A 27,565-nucleotide genomic window follows, 5' to 3' on the forward strand; every position below is an offset into this window, starting at 1 on the left:
CCTCAACCAGCTTAGATTCTTAGCTCTGTAGAATCTAAGAGGTCCAGCCCAGGCTCACTGGGGGAAGAGTGCTAGAGAGAATGTGGTCAAAGTCAGAAAGGTCCTTCCCTACTCCCATCACATTGCAAACAATCACAAAGTTCCCTTTCCAATAACAAGTGTAAGGGCTGCAGTAGGTCTCTGAAGCGGTCAGAAAGGGAAGATTAGCAAAAGCAGGGTGGGCAGGAGGTTCAAACCTAGACTTCCCAAAGTCATCAGAGAAGTGCCTCTTCTTCTGACCTGCAGACTAAGTCCCTTAAATTCATTCCATTTTGGAACCTGAGAACGGAATTTTTCCTGAGGGGATTTTAGGAAAGACTACAGAATTTTAATAGACACGTTGCTCTCTAGTCTCTGGTTTAAATATGTCATTGTCTGTTTTTTCCTTCTGAGCATAAGACCTCCATTCCTCTGCTTAATTCCATTCTTTCTCCCTCTTCAAAGAACAGATAAGAGAGCAGAATAATAACAGCAGTGGACACATAATCCTTTTCAGTTTATAATCCTTTTTGTATTTTTTTCATTTTGTGTTTTGTGTAAAAGCTCCATTTTAAAGATGAGGAGGTTCAGAGGGGTTAAAGAGCTAACTTGATAAAGTGGTGAAACTGTGCTTTTCCTACCAGACTGGCAGCATTTCCTCCTGGGGAAGCAATCAGGCTGGGGTAGAAAAGGGAGTGAGTGGAGGAACAGGGTCTGGGGCAGCCTTCTAGGAAGACAGGAAGGCAGGCAGGGTGCCCATGTTGCCGTGCCCGTGATCATACACTATGAAGAGACTTATTGAATGGGATGCAAGGTTGGACTAGATGACCTTCTAACTCTAGCTCTAGAACTCCTTTCACTTCTTAGATTCAGAGGAAGAATGCTTATTTGGAGATTGAGAGGGGGAATGCTATTCTAGTACTTTTTGGTATTTTAAAATTTATTTTCCCTATTTTTTTAATAAAGATAAATCCTAGCAAAGTGCAAAGCAACTTACAAACTTCCCTCCTTTACTCTGTGATTCTTTCAAAAAGTCCTAAGTAACATTCAGAGACAAAGGCATCATCAGGACTGATAGAGCAGAATCACTCTAGTTTCTCTTTCTCATATTTGCCTCTAGTTCTAGAGGGAGAAGGAAATGCTGGGTCCACTCACCTTGTCTGGATCTTGCCATTCTTCACCTGACTCATTCTGAGTTTCTAACTCTTCTTTGTCTTCGTCCTCTTCCATAAGACTGAGTCTGATGGCAATGGTATAGAGGTTTCCAAAGTGCTCTTTAAAGGCCCCTGAGAGTTTCTCAGAGGCACCCCAGGGGAGCAGGGGTAAGGAGTAAATAAAGCAGAGCTTTAGGTTCCCATTCCTGCTTTAATCAGCAGCCCTACCCTTATCAGTTTTACATACTAGGGTTCCACATTATATTAGAAGCAAGTGTTCGGTGGCTAAAACAATTCCAAGAAGCATCAGCATAGAAGCATTGGATAAGGAAAGAATCCCTTCATTGTGGGTAACAGATCTGAAGTGAAGATAGAAGATGAAAAGAAAAGCTCACCGTGTCAGCTGTTTACCCAGACCAGGACCTGAAGGGTTGAATGGAGTCTGGGAATGCTGTGGACTCAAGAACCTTGACCTCTGGGTGCCTGAAAGTAGTTGGCTGTTGGGAATAATTTAGGATCAGTGACAGTAAATAAAAGTAAAGGGTAATAGAGGTAAGGTGGCCAGCATTAAAGAGGAGAAAAGCTCAGAGTATAGGGAAAAAGATTTAAAAAAAAAGGAGGAGGAGGAGGAAGAAAGGATTGCATAAGGACCCAAGAATCAGGGAGTGCTGTAGGGGAGAAAAGCAAAAACAGCAAGACAGAGATGGCAAGACACCAAAGTGGCAAATCAGACACCCAGAGTCTCTCCCTCAGTCCTCACCTTTGGGTAAACTCTGATTCTGAGCTGCCTTCTTCTTCCATCTCTTCCAGCCCCTCCAAGGGCTGCCTATTCTTCACAGCTGTGGAGGTGAGGGTGGGTGTGGGTGGGATGCTGTTCAGCTGTAGGCTTTCCTCCTGGGATGAAGAGCTGTCCTCTTTTTGCTGCCTGGAGGAGCCTGAAAAGCAGCAGATGTCCATATATATTAACTGTAGACCAGGTACTGCCACAAATGTTCTTACCTTCGAAGACCTGCCCTGAAAGGTAAGATTTGGTTAGAAAAAGTTAAAAAGAGAATAGGAAACCTATGTGGCTCATTATGTTATGACTAAAATATGAGTGTGGCCCTATGTACTAATGTATAACCCTATATACTAAAAGAATAAGGCTTATAGAAGTACATATATCTAGCTCTTTCCATCTCCAGCCGCCATAGCTAGAGGAGCTGCCACCATGTAAATATTCACATCTCCATTACCTTCCCTTCTTATGGCCATACTAGCACAAAGAAACCAAGAACCTGGAAAGTGAACTGCTATTAGCTTAAGTAGAGGACAACAGGAAAGAGACACACCCATGAGCTTGTAACCCCAGAGAGGAAAACTTGGGCCTCCAGGTGGGTTCTTCTACTCTCCCCAGCCTATTAATGGAGGCACCCAACCCTTGGGCATCTCCTCTGCTCCACCTTCCCTGGCTTCCTCAGCCATTCAAGTTCACATCTTTAAATAGCAACTCCCAAATTCATTCCAGTTTTTGCCTCTCCCCTGAATTCCAAATTCTTATCCCCAGCCGACTGTCCAACTTCTCCACCTGTATAACATGGCTAATACCAAATCCCTGATCTCACTCATGGCCTTCCCCATCTCACTTATTACCAATGCCATCCTTCAAACTGTTAGGCCAAAATTCTTGGGTGTCACCCTCAACTCCTCTGTCTTACATCACACATCCAGTTTGTCAGGAAGACCTATCTTAGAAATATATCCAGTATCTGGCCATTTCTCCCCCTTCCTCCAGTCTGTCATTTCATCAAAATTAGTAACTTTTGTGTTTCAAAGGATACCATAAAGTAAATGAAAAGACAACCCAAGAATGGGAGAAAATTTTAGGGTATCATATCTGATATGGGACTTGTATCTAAAATATATATCAAGATCTTTTGCAACTCAACAATAAAAAGACAAATAAACCAATTTTAAACAGAGCAAGGATTAGAATATTTCTCTAAAGAAGATAATACAAACAAATGGTCAATAAGCATATGAAAGATACTTAATATCATTAGTTATTAGGGAAATGAAAATTAAACCGCAATGAGATACCAATTCATAGCCACTGAGAGATGAGTAAAATAAAAAAAGATAGACAATAACAAGTATTGGCAAGAATGTGGAGAAACTGGGGCTCTCATACATTGCTGTTGGGATTATAAAATGATGCAGGCACTTTGGAAAACAGTTTGGTAGTTCCTCAAAACATTAAACATGAAGTAACCATATGACTGAGCAATCTCACTCCTAGGTATAGCTCAAGAGAACTGAAAACATACGTCCACGCAAAAACTTGTACATGAATGTCCACAGCAACATTATGCATAAAAGTAAAAAAGTGGAAACAACCCAACTATCAATCAACTGATGAATAAATAAAATGTGGCCTATCTATACAATGGAATGTTGTTCAGCCATAAAGAAGTATGAGGTACTGATATATGCTAAAGCATGGATAAACCTTGAAAACATTATGCTAAGTGAAAGAAGTCAGACGCACAAGGCCACATATTATACGATTCCATTTACATGAAATATCTAAAATAGGCAAATTCAGAAATATGAAGTAGATTAGTGGTCTTGCTTAGGGTTGGGAGATGCGGAGAATGAGCAATGACTAATATTTTTAAATGTACACTAGAAAACATACTAGCACACCAAACTTGTGATTTCTAGGATATCACTTAAGATGAGACTATGTAAGAAAATCAGTTTAAAGAAAAAAACCTTAGGTAAATTATATGATAGGTAGTGATCTGAAGATAAAAAATCATGAGAGTTGTGTAAAAATATTTGAAATTTATAAAATAACAGAATAAAAGATGTTAGGAAAGGGCACTCCAAATGTACAGATTTCTTAGTTCAATCTTTGGTTTCATTATTACTTTCTAATTGATTTTTCATAGAGGTTTGCTATTTTCAGTTGGCTAAATAGACCCTGATAAAAATTAGTACCCTTAATGATAGTAGATATTCAATGAAATATTTTTTATTTAACCAAAGGTAATAGTTTGAAGGAGGCTAAAGACAATATGCTTCTTATCCAGGTAGTGGCAATAAAGGAAGTAGTGCTGGGGACCCTGATATCTATACACACAGCATACATACACAGCACTTTACCTTCAATGCGCCTCTTCTTGGAGTGGGGGTAGCCCTGAGGGCTGGCCTCTGTTGTGTTCTCTACAGGGCTGAGGGAGTGGCAGTAAGTGGTGACTGAACTCCAGGGATGGCTGGGTGCCTGGGAGACACGCTGCAGGCACTTTTCCAGGTAGGACAGTCTAAGCAAGGGGTGGGATGAAGAGGCTGAAGTGATCACTGGGCCCTCATCATCCCCTTCTTCCCTATTCCACTTCTTTATCCACTCATCCATAACTTACAGTAGCTGCTTGTCCTGATGAAAAAGTCGGGGGGAAAACTCTGAAAGGAGCTCCAGGAATGCTAGATTTGGAGGCTGACCGGAGGAACCAGCTGGAGGAAGCTCAGACAAGGAAAACTTGATGCCTTCCCTTGGTTGAGCAGAATTATTTTAGGAAGATAGTCCCTTCCCACTTCCATCCCAGAGCTGTCCAAGTATACCCTCCTTCTGTCGCCAGCTTGTCTCCCAAAGCTACCCATCTGCCAACCTGATTGCTTTTTCTCAACATGCTTATCCTCCCTCCAAGACCTTACTCCCAGCTCTCCCTTATAAAGGCTTTGGTTTAGCCCTCTTAGGAATATTCAAGAACATTGACTTCCAACTAATACTGGCTTACTTGTGTAGCATGACCACAAGGTCACGGTTCTGTAGCTGCTGGGGTCCAAAGCTCAAGGCAAACCTCCGTGCTAGGTCTCTCATCTCAATGAAGGCTGGAAGCTCATTCAGGCCCTGAGGCCCATGTTCCTGCAGCAGTTCTGTGTACAACTGTGTCCAGGAGACATGATATATTTAGGAAATGGAGGAACAAGGTGGAAATAGAAAAATAGAGCATTCCCTTCTTTGCCTAGAAATTCTAAAGGACTTTGGGTGTTGTCATTTACATTTACTCTTTCTTTCCTTCCAGACACTATCCCTACTCCTGACCCCTTCACTCCTGTTCTATAACAATAAATAAAATTGTCTGTAGCAACCAAAGGAGTTTAAAAAGAACAGATTAAAAAACTTAGAAATTCCCTATCACTTTATTATTGGTACTCCTATGTCCCAACTAATAGTTAAATTTCTATTGAGTTAGGGTGGAAGCTGCCTGTCAGTTAAAAAATACTTTCCGCTCTAGCCAAGTGGCTCAGTTAGTTGGAGCATTGTCCTTTGCAACAAAAGGTTGTGGTATTGATCCCCCATCGGGGTGCACAGCGGAGGCAATTGATCAATGTTTCTCTCTCACATTGATGTTTCTCTCTCTAAAATCAATAAACATATTCTTGGGTGAGGATTAAAAAAAAACTTTCTATGTGTCTAGTAGTTATGAAGGAGACCTTCATGTAAAGCAACAGTGAAAATAAATCAGTTCCTGCTCTTAAGGATTTCATATCCTAAAGGGCTGGGGGTGGACAGAGAATCTGTAAACTATAGGAAGGGCACGTCATAGTTTTGAGGCACTCTAGGCAGAAGGCAGTACCTGCTTGAGGCTCAGCAGCAGGATTCGGGAACAATGACTTCGGTCAATCTGCCTTGCTCTAGTTAATGTTTCCTTGATAATGTCACCATAGTCATTGTAAAACTGAGGGAGAGGAAATGGAGAAGATAGTGTTTGACTATAAGAAAAGACCATTTCTTCTTCACATTCCTAATTATGTCTCCTTCCAAAAGTCACTCAGGTAGGGAAACATAAATCTACATGTAAAACAACTTAGACTAGACCTTATCTATAGCCAATAGGTGTAAAACTCCAAGTAAATCAGAGTTTAGGCAAATAAATAAGGGAAGAAACTCTGCTCTGAGCCATTTCTTGGAGAATAGTAAGCCTGCTAGTGCATACCCTTATCCAGCATTGAAGTCTTTACTATTTATCTCACACCACTAGAAGAGACTCTCCAAAAAGAAGGAACTTTGTCTATTTTGTTCACTGCTTTGCTCTTAGTGTTTGGAATGGTGTTTGGCACATAGTAGATACTCCCTAAATAGAAATCAATGCAATGGTGGGTTGAGGAAACTGAGATAGGTATCTTGTGAAAATTGATCCCCCTTCCATTCTTTTTTCTTCCTAGATTACCCCATTCCATAGATTGGGGTCACAGAAATGGATATGTCCCCTCCAATGAATTTCTTCCTCCCAAATACCTTCTCCCATGATTATTTACTACGAAGTTTCTTTTCTTTGTTCCTTTATTCTAAACTCCTATTGCCCTTTCCCTCCTACTTCTCCCTTAACCCTGATACCACAATCTCTCCCACCCTCCTTTCTGTAATGCTACAGTGTCTGCATTCATGCCTGTGATCAACTTGGTGCCTCATTGTACCTTGTTATAGTGTTTGAAAACATCTGAGGCTGCATCCATTTCCAGCACCCCGAAAAGCAAGAGCTTGCAGAAACCAGCCAGGAGGCGGCGCCGCTGATGCAGCTGCTCTATCTGTAAATGATCCTCCTGGGAATGACCTGGCTCATATCAAATACAGAACGGAAATATCAGTCACAGATTTAGGCCTCTTGTCCTATTTGCCTGAGGCAGGCCCAAGCCCTAGACCCTTCCTGAGCCCCTGTACCCTTGACCATTTCTCCAGGCTGGATGAAGACGTGGTCCATGAGGAAGCTGGCTAGCTCAGACTGGAGAGTGGCTTCAGGAAGAAAGACAAGGGGCCTAAGGAAATCGCGTCCCCCCACAATCATCTGAGGGCTGAAGATGATAAGTATATCACTTAATAAGACAAAAGCCTGTTAGGGGGGAAAAAAGAATGCTTAAAAAGGACAAAACATTGGTTAAGATAAAAATTACACAACTAATTTCTCCTTAGGAAAGCATTCCTCAAACCATGGAAAGACTTGTCTCCTTGGTTCCACTTGATTAAATGCTCACCTGTTCCTGGATCTCAGGATCCACATCTGAGAGGCAGCTCTGGCAGAGTTCACAGAAGGCTACCATCCTGCCCTTCAAACTCAATAGCTGTTTCTGTGGAGACAGTGGTTCAGGGGAAAGAATGAAGACACAGGCTCCTTCATTCCCATTCCCCCTACTCAGACCCATATTCACCTGGGAAGCACCTGATCCAGAAAGGTGGGTTAGTGTCCAGAGAATGGAAAAATAGACAAGAGTCAAGGATGGCAGGATCACCTGTAACAACCAAAGGTTACAAAAATGAGGGATGGGTCAGGAGAGTAAGGGGAAGATAGGGAGGGAGAGAGAGAGAGGAAGAAAGAGAGAGAGAGAAGGAGAGGTACACACAAAGCAGTAAAAAGAGGCAAAAGGGGGTAAGGAAGAGAGAAAATGAGATTAGGGGAGATTCAATTCCTTTTTCTGGTAGAAAAGAAGTGATTCCAGACAATCTTCAGATATTATTACCTGAGTAAAAATGTCACCTCTCCCTAATTTATCTGAAGTCTCTTAGAATCTCTCAGTCTTATTATCCTTGACTCTCAGGAAACCAAAAGGATAGCTGTTTTTAGGCAGTGGAAAGTACAGTACACCTTCCAAGAGTGAAATGGAAGACAATGCACATGTGATCTTCCTCCTCTGTGGTCTACTCCACATCTCTGGAACTGGAATTTCCTGAGAGAGTTTTTAAGAGACAGGGCCCTTAAAAACTCCTCTTTGCCTCCACATCTCCAACTTGTCTACTTGCCTGGCGAGGAACTGCTCCTGTGTCCACAGCCTTCCGGAGGAGTCGATAGCATGGCTCATAGAGCTCCCACTGAGTTAAATCATGAGCACTTGAGGGGGAAGGAAAGGGAAATGTTATACCAGAACAGAACTAGAAGAGTCAACTCTGTAGAAAACAGTAGAAATCAAAGAGGAAGGAAGAGGTAAACTGCTCACTTGTAGAAGGCAGAGAGGCGCTTCAGAGTGGCTGCCAGACTGTAAACCTCATCCTCATCTAGGAAGGACGACTGAGGACGAAAGAAGGTCCACAACTGGATTTTTCCCAAGAACTCACTGATCCAGGTTCCCTGTCTGTGGCCCTCTCCCACTCAAGTGTGGTATGTCCTGTCATTCAGCCCACTCCTACCTGCAGCAGCTCTTCAAGTTCCTGCTGGAAACGGTCAGCAAGCAGATCCACTAGTTGGCTGCGGGCAAAGTCCACTCGGCCAAAGAAGGTGAACTCAGGATTACAGAGCAGATAGAGGGCATGAGCTCCAGCCTCCAGCACTGCTGGGTCTGCATGCTTCACCACGACTTCCTGGAGTTGCTGTAAAAACAGCTCCAGGTGCTGAGAGAAAAAAGGGGGCAGAAGCTAGTACTGTTAGAAAGGTGGGGAGGACAACTCTTCTGGAAGGGAGTATAGCTGAGGGAGGCAAGAAATTGGGTTGAAAGTATTAAACTTCAAAGATAAGATACCTAAGAAGGGGAAGACTGATTTTTCTGAAACTCAGGCTTTTTGAAAAGAACCAGATACTAGCAGAACCTTTGGCCCTACCAGGGAAGCAGCAAGGTAGAGGAAATACATCTTCTTCCTCACCTTCTCTAAGCGCCTGGTGCAATAGATGTTGAGATCAAAGTAGTTAAGAAGCTGGAGCAGGGGGGCAACCTTCTCTGCATCAGCCGAGAACTGTGATTGAGAGGGAGAACAACTCATTAACTAATATATTGTTAATTCTTACTCCTATTCTTCATGAGGCCATTTTCTTTTCATCCTGTCATTCCCAGATGCTGAACAGTGGGGCAGTTCTACCTTGGCCAGGAGCTGAGGTAACAGGGGAATGAGGTGCTCAGTCAGCTTCACCTTGTCATCCGCTTGAATCTTACGTTCTTTAGGGGTTAAGCCCTGGAATTAGAGTCATTTGGGGGTGTGGGAAAGGTGTGGAGAAACACTGGGTCCAGTTGGCATGTATGTGTATCTCTCCTCCCCACAATCGTATCTATTCAGGAAGGAAAAGAGAATTCAGTAGCTCCCTTCAGATTTTTTTTTTCTGGAAATGGAATTCTTTGAGGGGCAGAGAAAGGATAAAGATGGATAATACCTGTCTGGATTTAATATTGCCAATCAACCCACCCCACCCCTCAAGCCATACCTTCCTCCCAGTGACCCGTCCCACAGGCGGGTGACCCTGTGAAGCTTGCCGAACACTGGACACAAGGATTTCTATCAGCGTGCTCTCCTGCACATCGCCCAGGTCTGGGTTGGCAGGAGGATGAAAACACAGAATCATAGATTAGCCACCCTCCATCTCTGAATCTTCCCCCACCCCCTGTGCCACCACTGCCCATTACACCTCTGCCTTTTACAATATAGAAAAGAAATATCTCCTGGTTTCCTACTAGGAGGTCAAAGGTACCCCCCACTCCCAGCTACCATATGACACGCACTCTGGTCCTTCTCCAGCAGCAAGCTTGTCAGACTCTCCCAGTCCTTCAGCTGAGACCCTGCACAGTCCCACAGGCTGTCTACTAAGTAAGCAGCATGGTCATGGAGCTGTGGAAGGAGGTATACATTAAGTTACTGAAGCGACATTATAAAACTCTAGGAAGTGGCACCATGTCTCTCCTTCCTATAGTGCCAACTCCCACCCTTCTCTATCTGCAGCTCTTATGCACAACAGCCAAACAGCTCCTTCCTATACATCACCTCACTCTCCACAAAGAAGGACAGCAGAAGGTGGAAGAAAGTCCTCTGGGTGTGTGGACTTCGGCGCCGCTCTCTCCCACCCACCGTTCTTGCCTCATACTCAGGGTAGAAGAGCCTGGTAGAATGGACACAAGGAAAAAGCACAGCATGGGAAGAAATAATCACCATAGAGGGAAGAAATACTAGTAAACCAAGGAGAGGTATGAAAAGAAAACAGGTGCAGAGCTAAGGAAAGCCCCAAGGAGTTGAGAGGGAAAGACTCTGAGAGAGACTTTAATAGGTATGGGGAGTTCTTAGCAAGAGCAGCAGCAGGTGAGGGAGAGAAAACAACAGAGGATGGTGTTAAAGAAACACATGAAAGGAGCCCCACTCACTTCCAATACAGAAACTCCCCCGCAGCAGAGGCCAGGGCTCGGTTAGAGGCGTACACAACAGGGTAGATGCTCTCACAGTCTGCATCTGTCAGCACCCCTTCCATGTTCCTGTCAACAGAAAAGGAGAAAAAGCAGATGGATATGGATGTAGTCTTCTAGCACAACAGAAACAAAAGAAGCAAAAACAATGAGTATTAACTCACAAAGTACTTTTAAATGAAGCATGGAAGTCAGGAGTATGGAGAGAGAGAGAAGATAGAAAAATTTCCCCCTGGAGTTCTTGCAACTTAGAAATGACCTGTCTTTCAACCTGCACATAAGGAAGAGTCAACCTGTGCTAGATGGAGGGACAGTACCCTGGAAGGACCTGTCTGATGCTGGAAAGGTAAAAGTCCAAGATGCTTGCTTCCCCACTTCCCAGGACTCACTTAAGGATAAGTATTAGCAATCTGACAGCCTCCACTGCCACATCGTACTCTCGGTCCATGACCATGGAAACCATTCGGTCCTGCAAGAAAAAAAACATTGATCAAAACCTCACTGTATCCACCCCCCCCCCCCGCCAAATCATGTTCTTTTAGAATCTGATAGATTCCTAAAGAAAGAGAGTAGAAGCAGATGCTGGAAGAGCTACAGATACTAGTATATCTAAAAAATAGAAATAGAAAGATGAGATGGGGAAATGAGAGCCACAGGAAAGAGTCAAGCACACAAGTACTGTCCCAATTTTACCTTGAAGCGGTTGGTAAAGAGCTCTAGGCGTGCAGTCAAGTCCCGGTTGCTGTACAACACTTTGAGAGCTTTCAGGCATTTCAGACGAACCTCTCGATGCTATTGAGGAAAATGGAAGTATGACTGACTACTCCTCTACTCACCCTCACTGGGCCTCCGTATTTCTCCCCGGCCTCAAATTACTCATTCTGAGCCTCTATACCAAGTGTCCTCTATACCAAGGATTCTGAGGTACCTAAAAGACAATGAACAGCTATCTTATTATTTAAAAAACAAAAAGATCACAGCAGAATTTAGCAATCATAATGAGAAGGATCTCTGGTTATCACACTAGCACCTGCATTACCAACCCATCAATAATGTTCTTGTTTTTCTTTCTCCCCTCTACTCTGGTTTTGAGATGTTTTACTCCTTGGATAGGTCTTTCTCTCTTCTTAGTCTACCTCTCCAATACAAGGTTCAGTGCCTTGATGGGTTGGTCACTGATGACTAGTGAGACACCTAAGTGGCAGGACTAGGAAAAGCTGAAGTATTCTAGGGCAGGGAAAAGAATGAGGGGAAGAGAGGAAAGGCGACTGACTCAATTCTCACCTTATCATGCAGGGTCCAGCCAATATATTTTAAATAGCTATCAGTGAGGAAAGAGCTACTGTAGCTTTGCATCCAAGACCCGAGCTCCTCGATGCAGATAGCACGAATCTCAGGAAGGACATCCCTAGGCATAGAGAGATAAATTGACCCTTATCACCTTCTCTCCAAATTCACTTTCCATCCTACCAGATAAACTCCATCATAGTAGAATTTATTTTCTTGACTGAACACCGTGTACCATGCCTTTCATTAACTCTTCCAGATGTAAATATGATAGATAAAAAGTAAACATTTTCCTTCTGTTACCAGCCCATAAAATAGTTGATCTTATCCTCCCTGCCCTCTTTAAAAACTGATTTTGGAAGTTAATTTAATCTTGGCCAAATAGTGTTTGTGTTTTAACTCCACTTCAAGAAAAGACTGAATTAGCTAAAGGTTCTGAAAAGGTACAGATTAAAAATCTAGATAAGAATGAGAAACAAATACAGATGAATTTTTTAACTTAATTCTACCTGTTCTTTAAACAGTATAAAACTCCCCACCTTTAGCATAGTGAAACAGCAGGCTAGGGTTAGAAAAGGCTTGCCAAGCTGTACACCCTCAGAAAATCCCTGCCTTTTTTCTCTCTGCTCTTATCCTCTCCAGTCTCTAGCCCCAGGACATGGGAGACAGGGAAGGTATTGGATAAAGTTGGAGCAGAATATTCAGCCAAGCCCTATCCCCTTATTTTCTCTCCCAGAAGAGCTTATAAGATCCTTTGTAGATGGGGACAAACTAAACGTTATTAATCTAAAATATTTGTTAGTTTTTTCTCTAGCTGTATTAGTTCTAAGACTAAACAAATAATTCTGAGTTAAGGAGGGGGCCTTGTTACTTCTACCGACTCTATAACCGAGGACCAGCTGCTTCAACGAGAAGAGCCCATTAACCCACCTGTACCGATGTACAAAGACACCTCTGAAGAGGGCATTCATCATCCCCTCAATCTCCTCTTGGTGCTCTTGGAGCTGGAGGACAGGAAGGAACAGGTCAATTGCTCAACAATATAAGGCCACAAAAATATTTTAAAAGTATGGCTTCCACCTACTTTATATTTATTACAGAACAATCTGAACCTTGGTATCTTATGTTCCATTTAAGCCTAATTCTGGAAGAAACAGTATAGTTAACTGCTACCTCAGAGGCTTCTTTATGTTTGGAAAGAATAGTATCCCCTCTGCACCTGGTTATTTTTACTATCGTTGGCTATTCAGAGGCCCTAGTTGGTAGTTACATGTTTTTGACTAACAAGTGAGAAAGTGAAATTTTAGTAAATGTAGTTTGTTTGACAGAAGATGTGGAAGTAGCAAAAAAAGAGAAGGAAGAGATTAGATCAGGGGTGGGGAAAGTCCGGCCCACATGCCATATAAGGCCAGGAAATCATTTGGTCTTGCTTACCAAGGCATTAGGGGTGAGTTAATTGTTTAACTAATTATAGCAATCTAATTTTTAAGTTGATAATTTTGTATGGCCATGAATGATGTTATAAATATCCAAATGGCCCTTGGCAGAAAAAAGGTTCCCCACCTGTGAATTTAGATCAATGGTTCTCAACTGGAGGCCCCCCAGGGGCATTTAGCAATGTTGGAAGACATTTTTGGTGTCACAACTAGGGGTTACGACTGCCATCTAGTGCTAGAAATCAGGGATGCTGCTAAGCATCCTGCAATATCAGTACAGCCCCCGCAAATGTCAATAGTGCCACTATTAAGAAACCCTAGACTGGATGAATAATAGATACCAAAGAAAAAGAATTATAAGGAGAATTACAAGGGTTACAGGGTATTAGAACTATAAGAGAACATCCTTTAAGACAACTAACACTATCTCTTCAACAAATCAATATGTATACTGGGGAAAAATGGAGAGAGGCAAAGGTTCTGTTTAAGATTAAAAGAGACTAAAGACACATAACAACCAAATGTAACACACAACCCTTAATTAAATTATGGTTATATCTAATCAAATATAAAAACCATTTGGGGAACACATGGGGAAATTTTAATATAAATTGGAATTAGAATCTACTAGGGAATCATTGTTAGTATTTTTGGATGTGAAAATGGTATTGGGATTATGTAGGACTACGTCATCTTTTAGAAGATATATTTAAGTCTTTAGGTTGGAATACCATTATGTCCACAATTTACATAAAATAGTAAAAAAACAAATGAGCAAAAATTAGTTGTTAAGTCTAGATAACTTATATATAGTGTTCGTTCTAGCAGTGTCTCTATTTTTCTGAATTTTTGAAAATTTCAAGTTTAAAAGAAATAGGAGGGGGGGGAGGGAAGGAGGAAAAGTAGATCATCAGTACCAAATTCTACAGAAGTTTGGAAAAGGGAAATTGAGAAAAGGTCACTGGCTATAGGGATTAGGAAGTCACTGGTTTGAGAAGAATTTCAAAGAAAAATGAGAATGGAAGCTAGGCAGCAAAATGGATTCAGGTGTATATAAAGTTAGGAAATACTTTCTCAAGAAGAGTGGAATGAAAGAATGATTCAAGGGCCTACATATAAGTGGAGAGAAGAAACTGTGGGGAGAAAGAGATTGAAGACAAAAAGGGGAATACTTGATGAAGCAAGAGCATAGAGAAGTAAAAAGAAAAAGACACTAGTGTATTCTTATAATACAACGTGCCTAAGATTTGAGATAGAACTAATACACACAAGATTTAAGAGCATACTGAAAATGAAAGTTGAAAGAAAGAATGAGGGAAATAGGAGAAAACCAAGATGGTGGCATAGGTAAACACCTAAACTGCTGCCTCGCACAACAATATCAAAACTACAACTAAAAGACAAAATGGACACCATCCAGAACCACAGGAAAGCTGGCTGAGTGGAAATTCTACAACTAGAAGAAAAGAGGAAAGCACATTGAGAATCAGAGGGGCTGCAAAAGGCTGAGGTACGGAGACGCGTGCGCGGAGAGGATGGGCAGCTGAGTGCACGGGTGGCTGAGTGCGCAGCTGGCTTTCTAAAGCGGGAGGTAGACGGAAGCTCCCGACTGTGCTGAATTCCAACAACAATCAAGGCTTAACTACAACAAGACTGTGCACACAGCCCACAAAGGGGTGCACCAAGAGTGTCCACCTCAGGTAACTGGGGAGGCTGAGCCACTGGGCCCTATAGGACACCTGGCACACAAAGCCACTCCATCAACTCAGGGAAGCAGCCAAAATGTGGAGACAAAGAAACAGATCACAAATGAAATGGAGGAAAGCAAATGACTGGATATAGAGTTCAAAACCACGGTTATAAGGTTTTTCAAGAATTTCCTAGAAAAGGCCGATAAATTTAGCGAGATCCTCGAGGCTATAAAAAAGGACCAACTAGAAATTAAGCATACACTGACTGAAATAAAAACTATTACACAGAGATCTAACAGCAGACTAGAGGATCACAAGAATCAAGTCAAAGATTTGAAATACAAAGAAGCAAAAAACACTCAACCAGAAAAGCAAAAAGAAAAAAGAATACAAAAATATGAAGATAGTGTAAGGAGCCTCTGGGACACCTTCAAGCGTACCAACTTCAGAATTATGGGGGTGCCAGAAGAAGAGAGAGAGCAAGATACTGAAAACCTATTTGAAGAAATAATGACAGGAAACTTCCCCTACCTGGTGAAAGAAATAGACTTACAAGTCCAGGAAGCGCACAGAACCCTGAACAAAAGGAATCCAAAGAGGATCATACCAAGACACATCATAATTAAAATGCCAAGAGCAAAAGACAAAGAGAGAATATTAAAAGCAGCAAGAGAAATATTAAAAGCAGCAAAGAGAGAATATTAAAAGCAGCAGTAGTTAGTTACCTACAAGGGAGCACCCATACGACTGTCAGCTGATTTCTCAACAGAAACTATGCAGGCCAGACAGGAGTGGCAAGAAATATTCAAAGTGATGAATAGCAAGGACCTACAACCAAGATTACCCAGCAAAGCTATCATTCAGAATTGAAGGACAGATAAAGAGCTTCACAGATAAGAAAAAGCTAAAGGAGTTCATCACCAAACCAGTATTATATGAAATGCTGAAAGGTATTCTTTAAGAAGAGGAAGAAGAAGAAAAAGGTAAAGATAAAAATTATGAACAACAGCCCTAACTGGTTTGGCTCTGGATAGAGTGTTGGCCTGCGGACTGAAAGGTCCCAGGTTCGATTCCGGTCAAGGGCATGTACCTTGGTTGCGGGCACATCCCCAGTAGGAGGTGTGCAGGAGGCAGCTGATCGATGTTTCTCTCTCATCGATGTTTCTCACTCTCTATCCCTCTCCCTTCCTCTCTGTAAAAAAGCAATAAAATATATTTAAAAAAATTAGAACAACAAATACATATCTATCAACAAGTGATTCTAAAAATCAAGTGAATAAAAAATCTGATGAACAGAATAAACTGGTGAATATAATAGAATCAGGGGCATAGAAAGGGAGTGGACTGACAATTCTCGGGGGGAAAGGGGTGTGGGGGGTGCGGGAAGAGACTGGATAAAAATCGTACACCTATGGATGAGGACGGGGGGGTGGGTAAGGGCAGAGGGTGGGGTGGGAACCAGGTGGAGGGGAGCTATGGGGGAAAAAAGAGGAACAATTGTAATAATCTGAACAATAAAGATTTATTAAATTTTAAAAAATAATAAAATAAAACTCAGGAGTTACTGAAAGGCCTGTACCCTTTCCATTCCTTAAAAACTTGGCTCTTCCACATCAGTGGTTGGCCTTAGTACTCTTGTGGTGACCTGTTTACTGTATACTTGACAAGAAAGTAAAAACTTAACTCCTTGCATGATATGTAAGCACAACACCTAAATACTTTCGATAATGAATGCAGACAAAGGAAACTGAGTAAAAGTGAAATTATAGAGAATTCCTAAAATTTACTCTCAGTTAGAAATGATAAAATTGAGCCCACATCCCAGAAACAAGATGAGCATGCAATGACCTCTGAACGATGGGTCTATTAAACTACTGCCAGTCTGCATTATTCATGATCTGAAAGGGTGCTTGGGGACCTGTGCCTTACCAGAGAAAAGCACTTGGGGACTGATAAGGCGGGCTGTGGCAACAGTGAATGGAAGATGGAAGAGAGGGAGGGAAAAGACGGAATACTTCTCACCTCTTTGCGTTTCTCCAACAGGCTCTCCAGCCGCTCAGGTGCTCTCTGTCCTGGAACTTTGTTTCGTTCAGCCTCATACTGACGCTGATTGTTGTCTTTGTGCAAATTCAGTTGGAGGGCTACTCTTACCAGAGAGGTCATTAGCTTCATGGCTTTGAGTCAGGAAAAAAAAGATAAGGGAATTATTACTTAAGTCAGGAAACAGAAGGTAGGTTCCAAAAACAAGGGAATAAAAAGCAGTGAAAATGAAAAGCTAGGGTGGGGGGAGGTCAATGGGGGAAAAAAAGAGACATATGTACTACTATTTTTAATACTTCAAACAATTAAAAAATGTAAATAAAATAAAATAAAATAAAATAAAATAAAATAAAATAAAAAATAAAAAAAAGAAAGAAAATGAAAAGCTAGAGCAGTGTGGCCCTCAAATCCCAAGACTATTCTAGAGTGGACTTTTCTTTCTCCATAACCCTGTTCGGCTTTTTTTTAATACTCAGTATATTCCCAGTAGTGAGTTATGAGAAACATAGTAAAGCTGGTAATGGTCACTGTGTTCCACCCTTTTTTAGAACTCCACTAGTGAGAAACTAATTGGATTTGGGATAAAAGAAGCATGGCCTTGAAATAAAGAGCTAAGATGCAGGTACAAAAGAAGATCCAGGACTGGAGAACAGAAGAAAGCCCTAACAATCCACAGAACATTTATAGAGTAAAATGAGTGCTCACCAGCCAGGGTGCTAGTGTGACGAAAGGCACGGACTTGGGAGTCTGACAGGCCAGTGAGCAGGGAGATGAGGTTGTCCATAGGAAAGCCATCATAAAGTAGGCTATATTGGCACTGATAGACCAATGTCCTCACAAATTCACAGAAACTACCCTGGAACTTCTTCCAGGATGGACCTGGAGCTGTCAGAGGATAGTCTCCTGAGTCCTATAGAGGGTTTGAAAAGAATGGGAACTTTATTACCAGGTCTATGAAGCCATTGGGATGTTGGATGCCAAAACCCAATGTATAGTCAGGTCGGTGTAGCTCAGTGGTTGAGCATTGACCCATGCACCAAGAGGTTGCTAGTTCGATTCTGTTAGGGCACATGCCTGAGGTTGTGGGTTCAATCCCAGTAGGGGCCCACAAGAGGAAGCTGATCAATGTTTCTCTCTCATTGATATTTCTTTTTTTTTTTTCTCATCAATATTTCTATCTCTCCCTCTCTTTAAAAAATCAATAATAATTTTAAAAATCCAATGTACAGTAAGTATGTTATCTCTGTTATACCTCATTTCCTGCTTTCTCAAATCTAGAGGCATATTCAGATAATATCTATGGATCCTTTTTGCCCCCACACGATTGAACTTCTAAAAGCTATCACATTTCCCAGAATCAGAAAGAAGGGGATAATGAGTCTTGTGTTTTGAAATGAGTGGCATAATGATCTTGGTCTTCTCTTTCCACCTCATTAAACTGTTCTGTTAGGTGCCGGATGATCTCCGAGTTGGACAGCTTCTTAAACATCTCAAGGGTCACAGTGCCTAAGGAATGGAAGAAATGAGGTATTTACAAGGAAAATAACTGGACACCATGACTATTTACATATACATCTGAAGATGAGCTAGGGAATATATTGAAAAGAACTTAGGTGGGGAATCAGAAGACCCAAATCTGCTATCATCTAACTGTATATCTGCTATAAGGCAACCATTCTAGAAAACCCAAAGGAATCAAGCAGTGGAAAACTGCGGTTATAAAAAAATCCACATACACATACACACACACACACACACACACACAAAACAAACACACACACATACACAAACAGATTCTGGATTCTTATAATACAACATGTCTAAGACTACCTAGCCCAATCAATTAGGTCATGGCCTCTGGTGGCCCATAGCTTCAGTGAAGAAATATGCTATGAAGTGGCTGAGAAATAGGAATAAGAAAATAAGCCCTAGCCAGTTTGGCTTTGGATCGAGCGTCGGCCTGAGGACTGAAGGGTCCCGGGTTCGATTCTGGTCAAGGGCATGTACTTTGTTTGCAGGCTCCTTCCCAACCCAGGCCCTAGTTGGGGCTCGTGCAGGAGGCAACCAATTGATGTGTCTCTCACATGGATGTTTCTCTCTCTCTCTGTCTTTCGCTCTCTCTTCCACTCTCCCTAAAAATCAATGGAAACGTATCCTCTGGCAAGGACTGAAAAAAAAAAAATAAATAAATAATATTTCATCTAGAGAGAGGAAGACTAAAGGGTATCTGATGGAATCATTTTAATTTGTGAGTATTATTAGTATGATGAATTATTTTTCCACAAAGGGTCTTGTCTCCAAACCAACATAGTTCCCTACTGGATCCCTATTTGCCAGTTAACAATATAGTTAAATAAGTGAAACTTTTCTTATGCTTTAACCTTCTTCCTTCATTTAGGAAATGCTTAATCCTACTCCTCTAAATGGAAGTTTCATAAGATAGTAGCAGAAGACTAGAGACCAGAAAGGGGTAGGAGTTTCCTCACCTTTACATCCACAAGATTGGATAAAAAAGTTAATGAGCTCCAGGAATCCTGAATCCTGGTTTTGCTTGTAGCTCTCCAGCCACTCATCCACCAAAGACTAGGAAAACAATATGGATGATTTATATTTTTGGCACTATGACAGACTATAAATCCTGTGTGATCTTCCCAAGTGAAGCATCTAAATTTCTGATTAAATCTTTAAAAAGTCTTTTAAAATTTATTGCTGAACTGGAATGAAAAGTAAAATTCCATATGGCTAAAAATGAAGTGAAGGTAGCAATCCTTAGAGATAAGCAAACTGACTGTTGCCCTGGAGGTTTCTATTAAACCCTGGGAACCCTGACTTTCTGTTCAGATGGCTACATAGGAGATTGAGCCTAAGGGCTTTCCAAGAAGAGTAGTTCAAAAGGAGGCTCCTGCATAAAGCTGGGTCCTGCAAAGAGTCACATCCTCATGAAAGCAAGAATGAGAAATAAACCTACAGGTCAGAAGAAGACAAGAAAACTAGCCAGCTATGACCTTAGTGTGAGGTGGAGAGAAAAAATAATTCTTCCTTGAGAATTCATAACCATAAACCAGCTCTCAGATCTAGATTTTCAGTCCATATTCATACTAGCTATATTATCAGAATAATTTCAATCAGAGAATTTACACTGAATGGCCATATTATTATGATCTCTGAACACATAATAATCTGGCCACTCAGTGTACTTCTCTTGAGTACCTCATTTATTTGATATCAAAGATACTATAAATCGTGCACCTGGTCAATTTTCCCCTTTGAACTGGCTGATAGAAAGCTCAGTGCAAATAGGTGGTTGATCTCCAGCAAAAGTCTAGAATACTTTTGGTACCCATTTGAGATACAAATACACTGAGTGGCCAGATTATTATGCATTCAGAGATCATAATAATCTGGCCACTCAGTGTAATTAAAAGTGATTCTGGTGTGTCCCCAGTTAAATGCAGATTCCTCTCTTAAAAACCCAACTTTAGCCCTAGCCAGTTTGGCTCAGTGGAGACTGCGGACTGAAAGGTCTCAGGTTCGATTCTGGTCAAGGGCACATGCCCAGGTTGTGGGCTCGATCCCAAGTAGGGGGTGTGCAGGAGGCAGCCAATCAATGATTCTCTCATTATTGATGTTTCTCTCTCACTCTCCTTTCCTCTCTGAAATCAATAAAAATATATTAAACAACAACAACAACAAAAACACCCAACTTTAACCCAGGCCCTAAAGAATTCCAACATACAGAGCTCCATGGAAAATGAATGGATCACAGTAAAACAGGGGTGGGCAAACTTTTTGACTCGAGGGCCACAATGGGTTCTTAAACTGGACCGGAGGGCCGGAACAAAAGCATGGATGGAGTGTTTGTGTGAACTAATATAAATTCAAAGTAAAGGAGTGGAGGGGAGAGCAAGAGAACCCTCCGCTCTTTCGGCTCTGCGGGCCGGATAGAACAGCCGAACGGGCCGGATCCGGCCCGCGGGCCGTAGTTTGCCCACAGCTGCAGTAAAACCTAATAAAGAAACAAGGCACTGAAAGTAAGAACCAGCAGGAAAAACAGACAGCAGAAATATATTCACAGACTTTAGACATTGACATTATCAGATTATAAAATTACTAAAGGCCCCTTGCACGAAGATTTGTGCAATAGGCCTTCCTTCACCTGGCTGCCAGCACCAGTTTTCCTCTGGCACCCGGGACCTAGGCCTTCACTTTGGCCCGAATCTTCGCTCTGGCCAGAGTCTTCGCTGACTCCAGCTGGAGTCTGCGGTCTTCGCTTCACTCTGGTTGGAGCGCCACTCCTGTAGCTCCCTCCGCCTGCCACCTTCCCCCTCATAGCAGGCGTCCTAGAGTGGCTGGGGTGCAGGGCCGCCGCCATTTTTGTCCTGCTAATTTGCATATCCCCTCCTGATTGGCTGGTGGGCATTGCAGAGGTATGGTCAATTTATATATTTCTCTTTTATTAGTGTAGATTATGCTTACTATGATTAAATAAATGAAAGAGAAGCTTGAAAGTAGAAGCAAAGAACAAGTAATTTTGAAAGGGACAAACAAAATTTGCTGGAGAAATATAATAAAATTTAAAACTTCAATTAATAAATTAAAAGCAAATTGGACATAGCAGAATAGAAGATGAGTAAACTGGATTATTAAGTAAAAGAAATTATCCAAATGCAGCCAGCCCAGAGACTAACAGAAATAATGAAAGAGCTATTAAGAGACATGGAGAATATAGTGAGAAGTTCTAATGGTATCTACTTGAATTCTAGAAGAAGATAATAGAATGAGGAAGAGGCAATATTTGAAAAGAATTTTCTGTAGTTGTTGAAAGACACCAGTCCTCAGAGCCTGGACACTAATGGATCTCAAACATCATAAAACATCATAACACAAAAGCAAAAAAAGTTTTGAAAATCATCACAACAAAAAGAGATCACTTAAAAGGATCTGCATTTAACACAAACAAAAACATTTACAAATTAGATCTGCACAAATACATTAGGCCCTAGCCATATCTGGCTATTAAAATTAAATCAAATAAAAATTAAAAATCCATAGCTACATGTGGCTAATGGATGCTATAATGGAGACAATGGTGATCTAGAACATTTTCATCCTTACAAATTGTTGTAATAAGCAATGCCAACTTAGACTGATAGCTGACTTTCAGTAGCAATAAGGGAAGTTAGAAGGCAGTGGAATAATATTTTCAATGTGCTAAGAGAAAAAATGTCATCTTAGAATTCTATACACATTAAAGAATCTTTCAAGAATAAAACAAAAAAATATGTTTGTTAATAAGCTCTAAAAGAAAGTTTAAGGGATAAACATTGAAAAACAAGAGAATGATTCTGTATGAAAAATTTGAAATTTGAGAAGGAATGAACAAAGAAAATGATAAAAATGTAGGCAAATATAAACAAATATTGTATAAAATAGTAATGTCTCATTTTCTGGGAGAGGAGGAATAGACACAACTAAAACACTGTACACTAGCATGTAAATTGGAAGGGGCAATTGGAATTAAAATGTGCTTAAGTACTTATAGAAGATGTAAATCCAAAAGCAAGCAAGGAAAGGGAAAAGAGAGAGGAAAGGCAGGATAAAGTGAAAGTACATAAAATGGTAGAAATAAATTCAAATATATCAGTAGGGACAATAAATAAAAATGAATTAAACTCTCTTGTGGAAGGAGAGATTGACAGAATGGATTAAATCCAGATATATTCTGTATGCAGAAGACAGATTCCAAACATACATAGATAGTAAAGGGATAGAGAAAAAATACTTGGCAAATATTAAAAAAATAAATAAAGCTAGTCCTAGCTGGTATGGCTCAGTGGATAGAGCGTCAGCCTGCAGACTGAAAGGTCCTGGGTTCGATTCCAGTCAAGGGCACATGCCTGGGTTGTGGGCTCAGTCCCTAATAGGGGGTATGCAAGAAGCAGCCGATCAATGATTCTCTCTCATCATTGATGTTTCTATCTTTCTCCCCCACTCTTCCTTCCTCTCTAAAATCAATAAAAATATATTTAAAAAATAAATAAAATAAAGCTAATGTAGATATGTTAATACAAAACAAAACAATATTTTGTCTTAATGTTTACAGATAAAGGAGTGTCATTATATATATATATATATATATATATATATATATATATATATATATATATATATAAATAAAAAACCCTAATATGCAAATAGACCAAACAGCAGAACAACCGAACAACCGCTATGATGTGTGCTGACCACCAGGAGGCATGCGCGGAAGATGGTGGGCATCAGCCGCGGCAGGATGGTGGAGCAGGTGAGTGGGGGCACTGACCCTGCTCACACCCACAGCCGGTGCCCAGTGCCGGTCTCGATCGCTCGGTGCCATCAGCAGTTGTGAGCAGTGGCTGCCAGCCCTGAGGCGCGATTGGGGCAGCAGCCGCAGCTCTCACCCGCTGCTAGCACTGGCCCTACTTGCACCTGCTGCTGGCACCGGCCCCAATGGCTCCATGCCGTCAGTGCGTGGGAGTGACAGCTCTGGGAGCAGGGCTGTCAGCAGACAGGGGACCAGGGGCGTGGTGGGAGGGGCCAGGCAGGGGCATGGAGGATGGGCTGAGATCTGCCCCTGTGCCCACCACAGCCTTGTGGCCCACAGTTTCTTTCAAGGTGCATGAATTCATGCACTGGGCCCCTAGCATGACAATAAAAGGTTTGATTTACCAGAAAACAAAGCCTCAAAATATTTAAGGCAAAGATGGGTATGAATATAAAAAGAGTAATTGAAAAAGTCACCTTTTTATACAACTCTCTCTGTAACTGATATATCAAATAGACCAAAAAACACCTCAAAACCCCCTTAAACTAACGGTGGAAATATCAAAGCAGTATCACATTTAACACTTAGATCTCACCTAAGAGAACACTGGACGCAACAACTGGAGAACACAATCCTTCAAGCACATGTAAAATAGTTTCTGGAAAAGGACTAAATGCTGTCATAAAGCTAGTCTCCAAGTTTCAAAGACCACATTTTCTAACTATAATGCAATAGCGTTAGAAATCAATAACAAAAATATAAATAGAAAAATGCAATGCTTGAAAATTTTAAGCTTCTAAAAACTATAAAAATCTACATTACATATCAACATGGGTGAATCTCAAACAATTAAAATAATTAAGTCACAGAAGACTATATAAAGAACAATCCATTTGTTTAAATTAAAGAACACATTTCCTGGTGATAAAACTATAATGTAAAGACAAGGAAAGGATTACTAGAAAATTCATTCTAGTGGTTATCTCTGGGTAGTGAGGGGACTGTGGGGGTAGGGTAGAAGGAAGATATATAAGGGTCTCTATAGCACTATTATTTCATTTGTTGAGCTAAGGCTGGAGTTCTGGGTGATCATTTATAATTTTTTACATACTTAAAAATTTTTAATATACTTTATTACAGAATTACAATCAGCTATAAAAAATGTGACGTGGGGAAAAGGGAATTAGGTGTATCTGTCAGAGTGAAACTAAAAAGTGATAAGGGTGAACAAGTTGCCACCCACATCCAAGCTCTCATTCTAGATTATCCAATGCCTCTCCCTGCTTCATTGCTCTGTGATAGTTAGGAAAGGAACAACTCATCTAAGGTTTCCCTTATTTCACTTCATGATCTTATCTGTCTTTCCTGATACAGGTTATGTTCACTAAAATGTCCACATTAAATCAAGTTTGTAGACACGTGTCTTTATCTTTTCACCCTACAAAAGGTGAGATGGTATCAAGAAACAGAGTGAGACACTGTTTTACCTGCATGTCACTTTTGGCACCTTTCACAGCATCAAAGAGATCACTGGCTGGTGGCTCTGATTCTTTCTGGCTATGACCACGTACCATTCGAGACCCCTTCTTAGGATGTTTTGCCACCTAATAAGTATAAAGAGATGAGGAGTATTTTTTTTTATTAAGGTATTATATGTGTACATATCTTACCATTGCCCCCCCCCACTCCCATACATGCCTCACCCCCCAATGTTTTGCATCCGTTGGTTATTCTTATATACATGCATATAAGTCCTTCAGTTGATCTCTTATTTCCCCCACCTCTCCCTAACCTTACTGCTGTAATTTGACAGTCTGTTTGATGCTTTACTGCCTCTGTATCTATCTTTTTGTTCATCAGTTTATAATGTTTTTCATTATCCCCAAATGAGTGAGATCATGTGGTATTTTTCTTTCATTGACTGGCTTATTTCACTTAGCATAATGTTCTCTAATTCCATCCAGGTGCCTACAAATGGTAGTAATTCCTTCTTTTTTGTGGCAGCATAGTATTCCATTGTGTAGATGTACCATAGTTTTCTGAGATGAGGAGTATTTTTAAAAAGTGACGTTAACATGTGGTTTCATCATCACATAGGTAGGCTTGAGCTGCCAATTATACAGCAGAGTTTGAGTTACTGCTTAGATCTGAAATAATTTTTATATTGTGAACTTTTTCTCTTAAAAAGTCCCTTAGCCCCATTCTTGTTCCTCTGAATCTTAATAACCCTTCTCTTTTATTCTTTTCTCTTCAAAATTTGCCTTCTTCTTACTCTGTCTCTTAAAACTCTTTTTAAAAACTTTTTATTTACTTCAGAGAGAGGAAGGGAGAGGGGGAGAGAGATAGAAACATCAATGAGAGAATCACTGATCGGCTTGCCTCCACCTCCTACTTTAGAACAAGCCTGAAACCTGGGCATGTGCCCTGACCAGGAATCGAACCGTGACCTCCTGGTTCTTGGGTCCATGATCTACCTCTGAATCACACTGGCCAGGCTCTTAAAACTCTTTAACAAGTCTTGTCCTTTCATCAAACATATCTCCTGAGCCTCTTTGAGGTTTTCTTTGGCTGCTTCCCAGACCAGGTTTGAAAACAAAAAATTGACTCACAGGGGTTGTTTTGAGCGGTCGTTTTGCTACTCTCTTCTTCATATTGCGTCTTGAGCTGTCTTCAAAGTCACTGCCTTCATCAGCTGATAAAGAATCACTATCCCTATGAGGGAATGTGGTTCTCCTTAAATACAACATCCCAGTTCCTCCACAGGAAAGGGTAAATAAATTATAATTTCTTTTTATTTCTAACTGTTACCCCTCTCCATGAGAAAAATATATTCAGATTTTCTTCAGGAAGACATGAGCTTACTGTTAGCCAGTAGGGACAAAGTCTTAAAGGAAAACTCGCTTGAATAAAGCAATGGAGATGAAGAATGAGGACCTAAAACCCTTTACTAATAGTCTCTAAATCAGGGGTCCTCAAACTTTTTAAACAGGGGGCCAGTTCACTGTACCTCAGACCGTTGGAGGGCCGGACTATAATTTAAAAAAAAAAAACTATGAACAAATTCCTATGCGCACTGCTGGCCCGGGACGAGTCGGCTGCTAAGCAGGACAGGCAGCGGCACCCGGCAGGCCGGATAAATGTCCTCGGCAGGCCGCATGTGGCCCGCGGGCCGTAGTTTGAGGACGCCTGCTCTAAATCTATACTAGTATACATAAAAGCCTAAGTGACTGTTACGACTGAATGACCAGTCGACCAGTTGCTATGACGCACACTGACAATGCAGGAGCTGCCCCCTGGTGGTCAATGTGCTCCTACAGCCAACTTCCCATGGCTAGCCAACCTCCCCTGGTCCCTCTCCCCAGCTGGGAAACCTCCTGCCATCCCTCCCCCTGTCCCGCAGGCCCTGTCTGACAGGCCCCGACTGGCGGCAGGCAGGCAGGCAGGCCCCCAGGCCCCAGCTGGCCGGGCCCCAATCAGGACTGGGCAAGACAGCACTGATAGGCCAGCCAGGCCTAGGGACCCCACCTGTGCATGAATTTTGTGCACCGGGCCTCTAGTAAGAAACTAAAGTAATATTTACTTAAGCAGGTGTAGGGATCACAGCTATGTGGAGAAAAGTGAGCATGGCTTGGGAAGTCATATATTACTCATACATAAACACGAGATTAATATGGGCCTGAAGTTAAATTCCACCCCTTGAAACAAATTCACATGTCTTATTGATTCCCATTAAGTTTATAACATAGATATAATCTGATTCTGAATAGTAGTACTGTCAGAAACAGAATGATTTGGAGGAAGTCAACTGAAATAACCAGGGGATAAATCAGATGTTTGTATACGATTATTTTTTTCTGGAAAGATAAAAAAACAAGATATAGTATTATAACCTTCACAGTAAAAGCTCAAAAATGGTAACAAGGATAGATGGACCTGTATATAAAATTCCCAAATAAAAGCACTAAAGGACACCAACTACAAAGTGGTAGTTGCCTACTACATGTCAGGCAACAAATAAAGAACTCTTTACTTCCTCTTCCCCTATGTCCCTGCTTCCACCAGAAGTTGTACATGCTGAATATACAAATGTGTTCAAGAAAGGTCTGACGAGTTGGGTGATAGATTTAGAACAGCATGTATTATTCTTGATGTCTGCAACATGTAGGACAGATAAAAACAGCCAGCAGAACTGGAAGGGGGCACTGTTGTGAACCAGCAGAGCATCTTTTACTATCACGTTGGTAAAATGACAGAGGGGAAAGCTGCCGACCATGCAGGCAAAAGCCAGACAAGGTAACAATTTTTTGCCAACTCCACTCACCCCTCTGAAGTCTGGTCTGAGTCCCTGTCATCACAGGGCACATTGACATACAAACTGGATGCAGACAGGCTCCTCTGTCCACCTCCCATTGCTCGCTGCAGTGGGGAGGACACACTGCTTGGGGAGGAGGAGCTACGGAGCCAGGAGGAGGCAGGTCGAAGGGTAGGCATGGTGGTCCAGCT

General features: G+C 41.4%; 1 protein-coding gene across 1 annotated transcript; it reads right to left on the minus strand.

Annotated features, from left to right (window-relative positions):
- On the minus strand, positions 1 to 27,553 carry STAG3 (STAG3 cohesin complex component; the record flags this gene model as incomplete). The annotated part of the gene is made up of 32 exons (XM_080678973.1): positions 1 to 71; positions 1,174 to 1,258; positions 1,568 to 1,669; positions 1,933 to 2,097; positions 4,310 to 4,477; positions 4,577 to 4,705; positions 4,952 to 5,100; positions 5,795 to 5,896; positions 6,636 to 6,772; positions 6,880 to 7,048; positions 7,191 to 7,283; positions 7,365 to 7,445; positions 7,954 to 8,041; positions 8,148 to 8,218; positions 8,338 to 8,538; positions 8,788 to 8,877; positions 9,001 to 9,093; positions 9,341 to 9,444; positions 9,636 to 9,741; positions 9,895 to 10,009; positions 10,269 to 10,376; positions 10,697 to 10,776; positions 11,001 to 11,099; positions 11,592 to 11,715; positions 12,525 to 12,598; positions 16,744 to 16,895; positions 17,467 to 17,671; positions 18,191 to 18,267; positions 19,248 to 19,344; positions 24,550 to 24,663; positions 25,672 to 25,774; positions 27,384 to 27,553. The coding sequence occupies 32 exons, from the start codon at positions 27,551 to 27,553 to the stop codon at positions 12 to 14; spliced, it is 3,711 nt and encodes a 1,236-aa protein (XP_080535099.1). The 3' UTR covers positions 1 to 11.
- Positions 27,554 to 27,565: the final 12 nt, after the last annotated feature.

This window comes from Plecotus auritus, assembly GCF_963455305.1.
Source record: "Plecotus auritus genome assembly, chromosome: 7".
Taxonomy (NCBI): Eukaryota; Metazoa; Chordata; class Mammalia; order Chiroptera; family Vespertilionidae; genus Plecotus; species Plecotus auritus.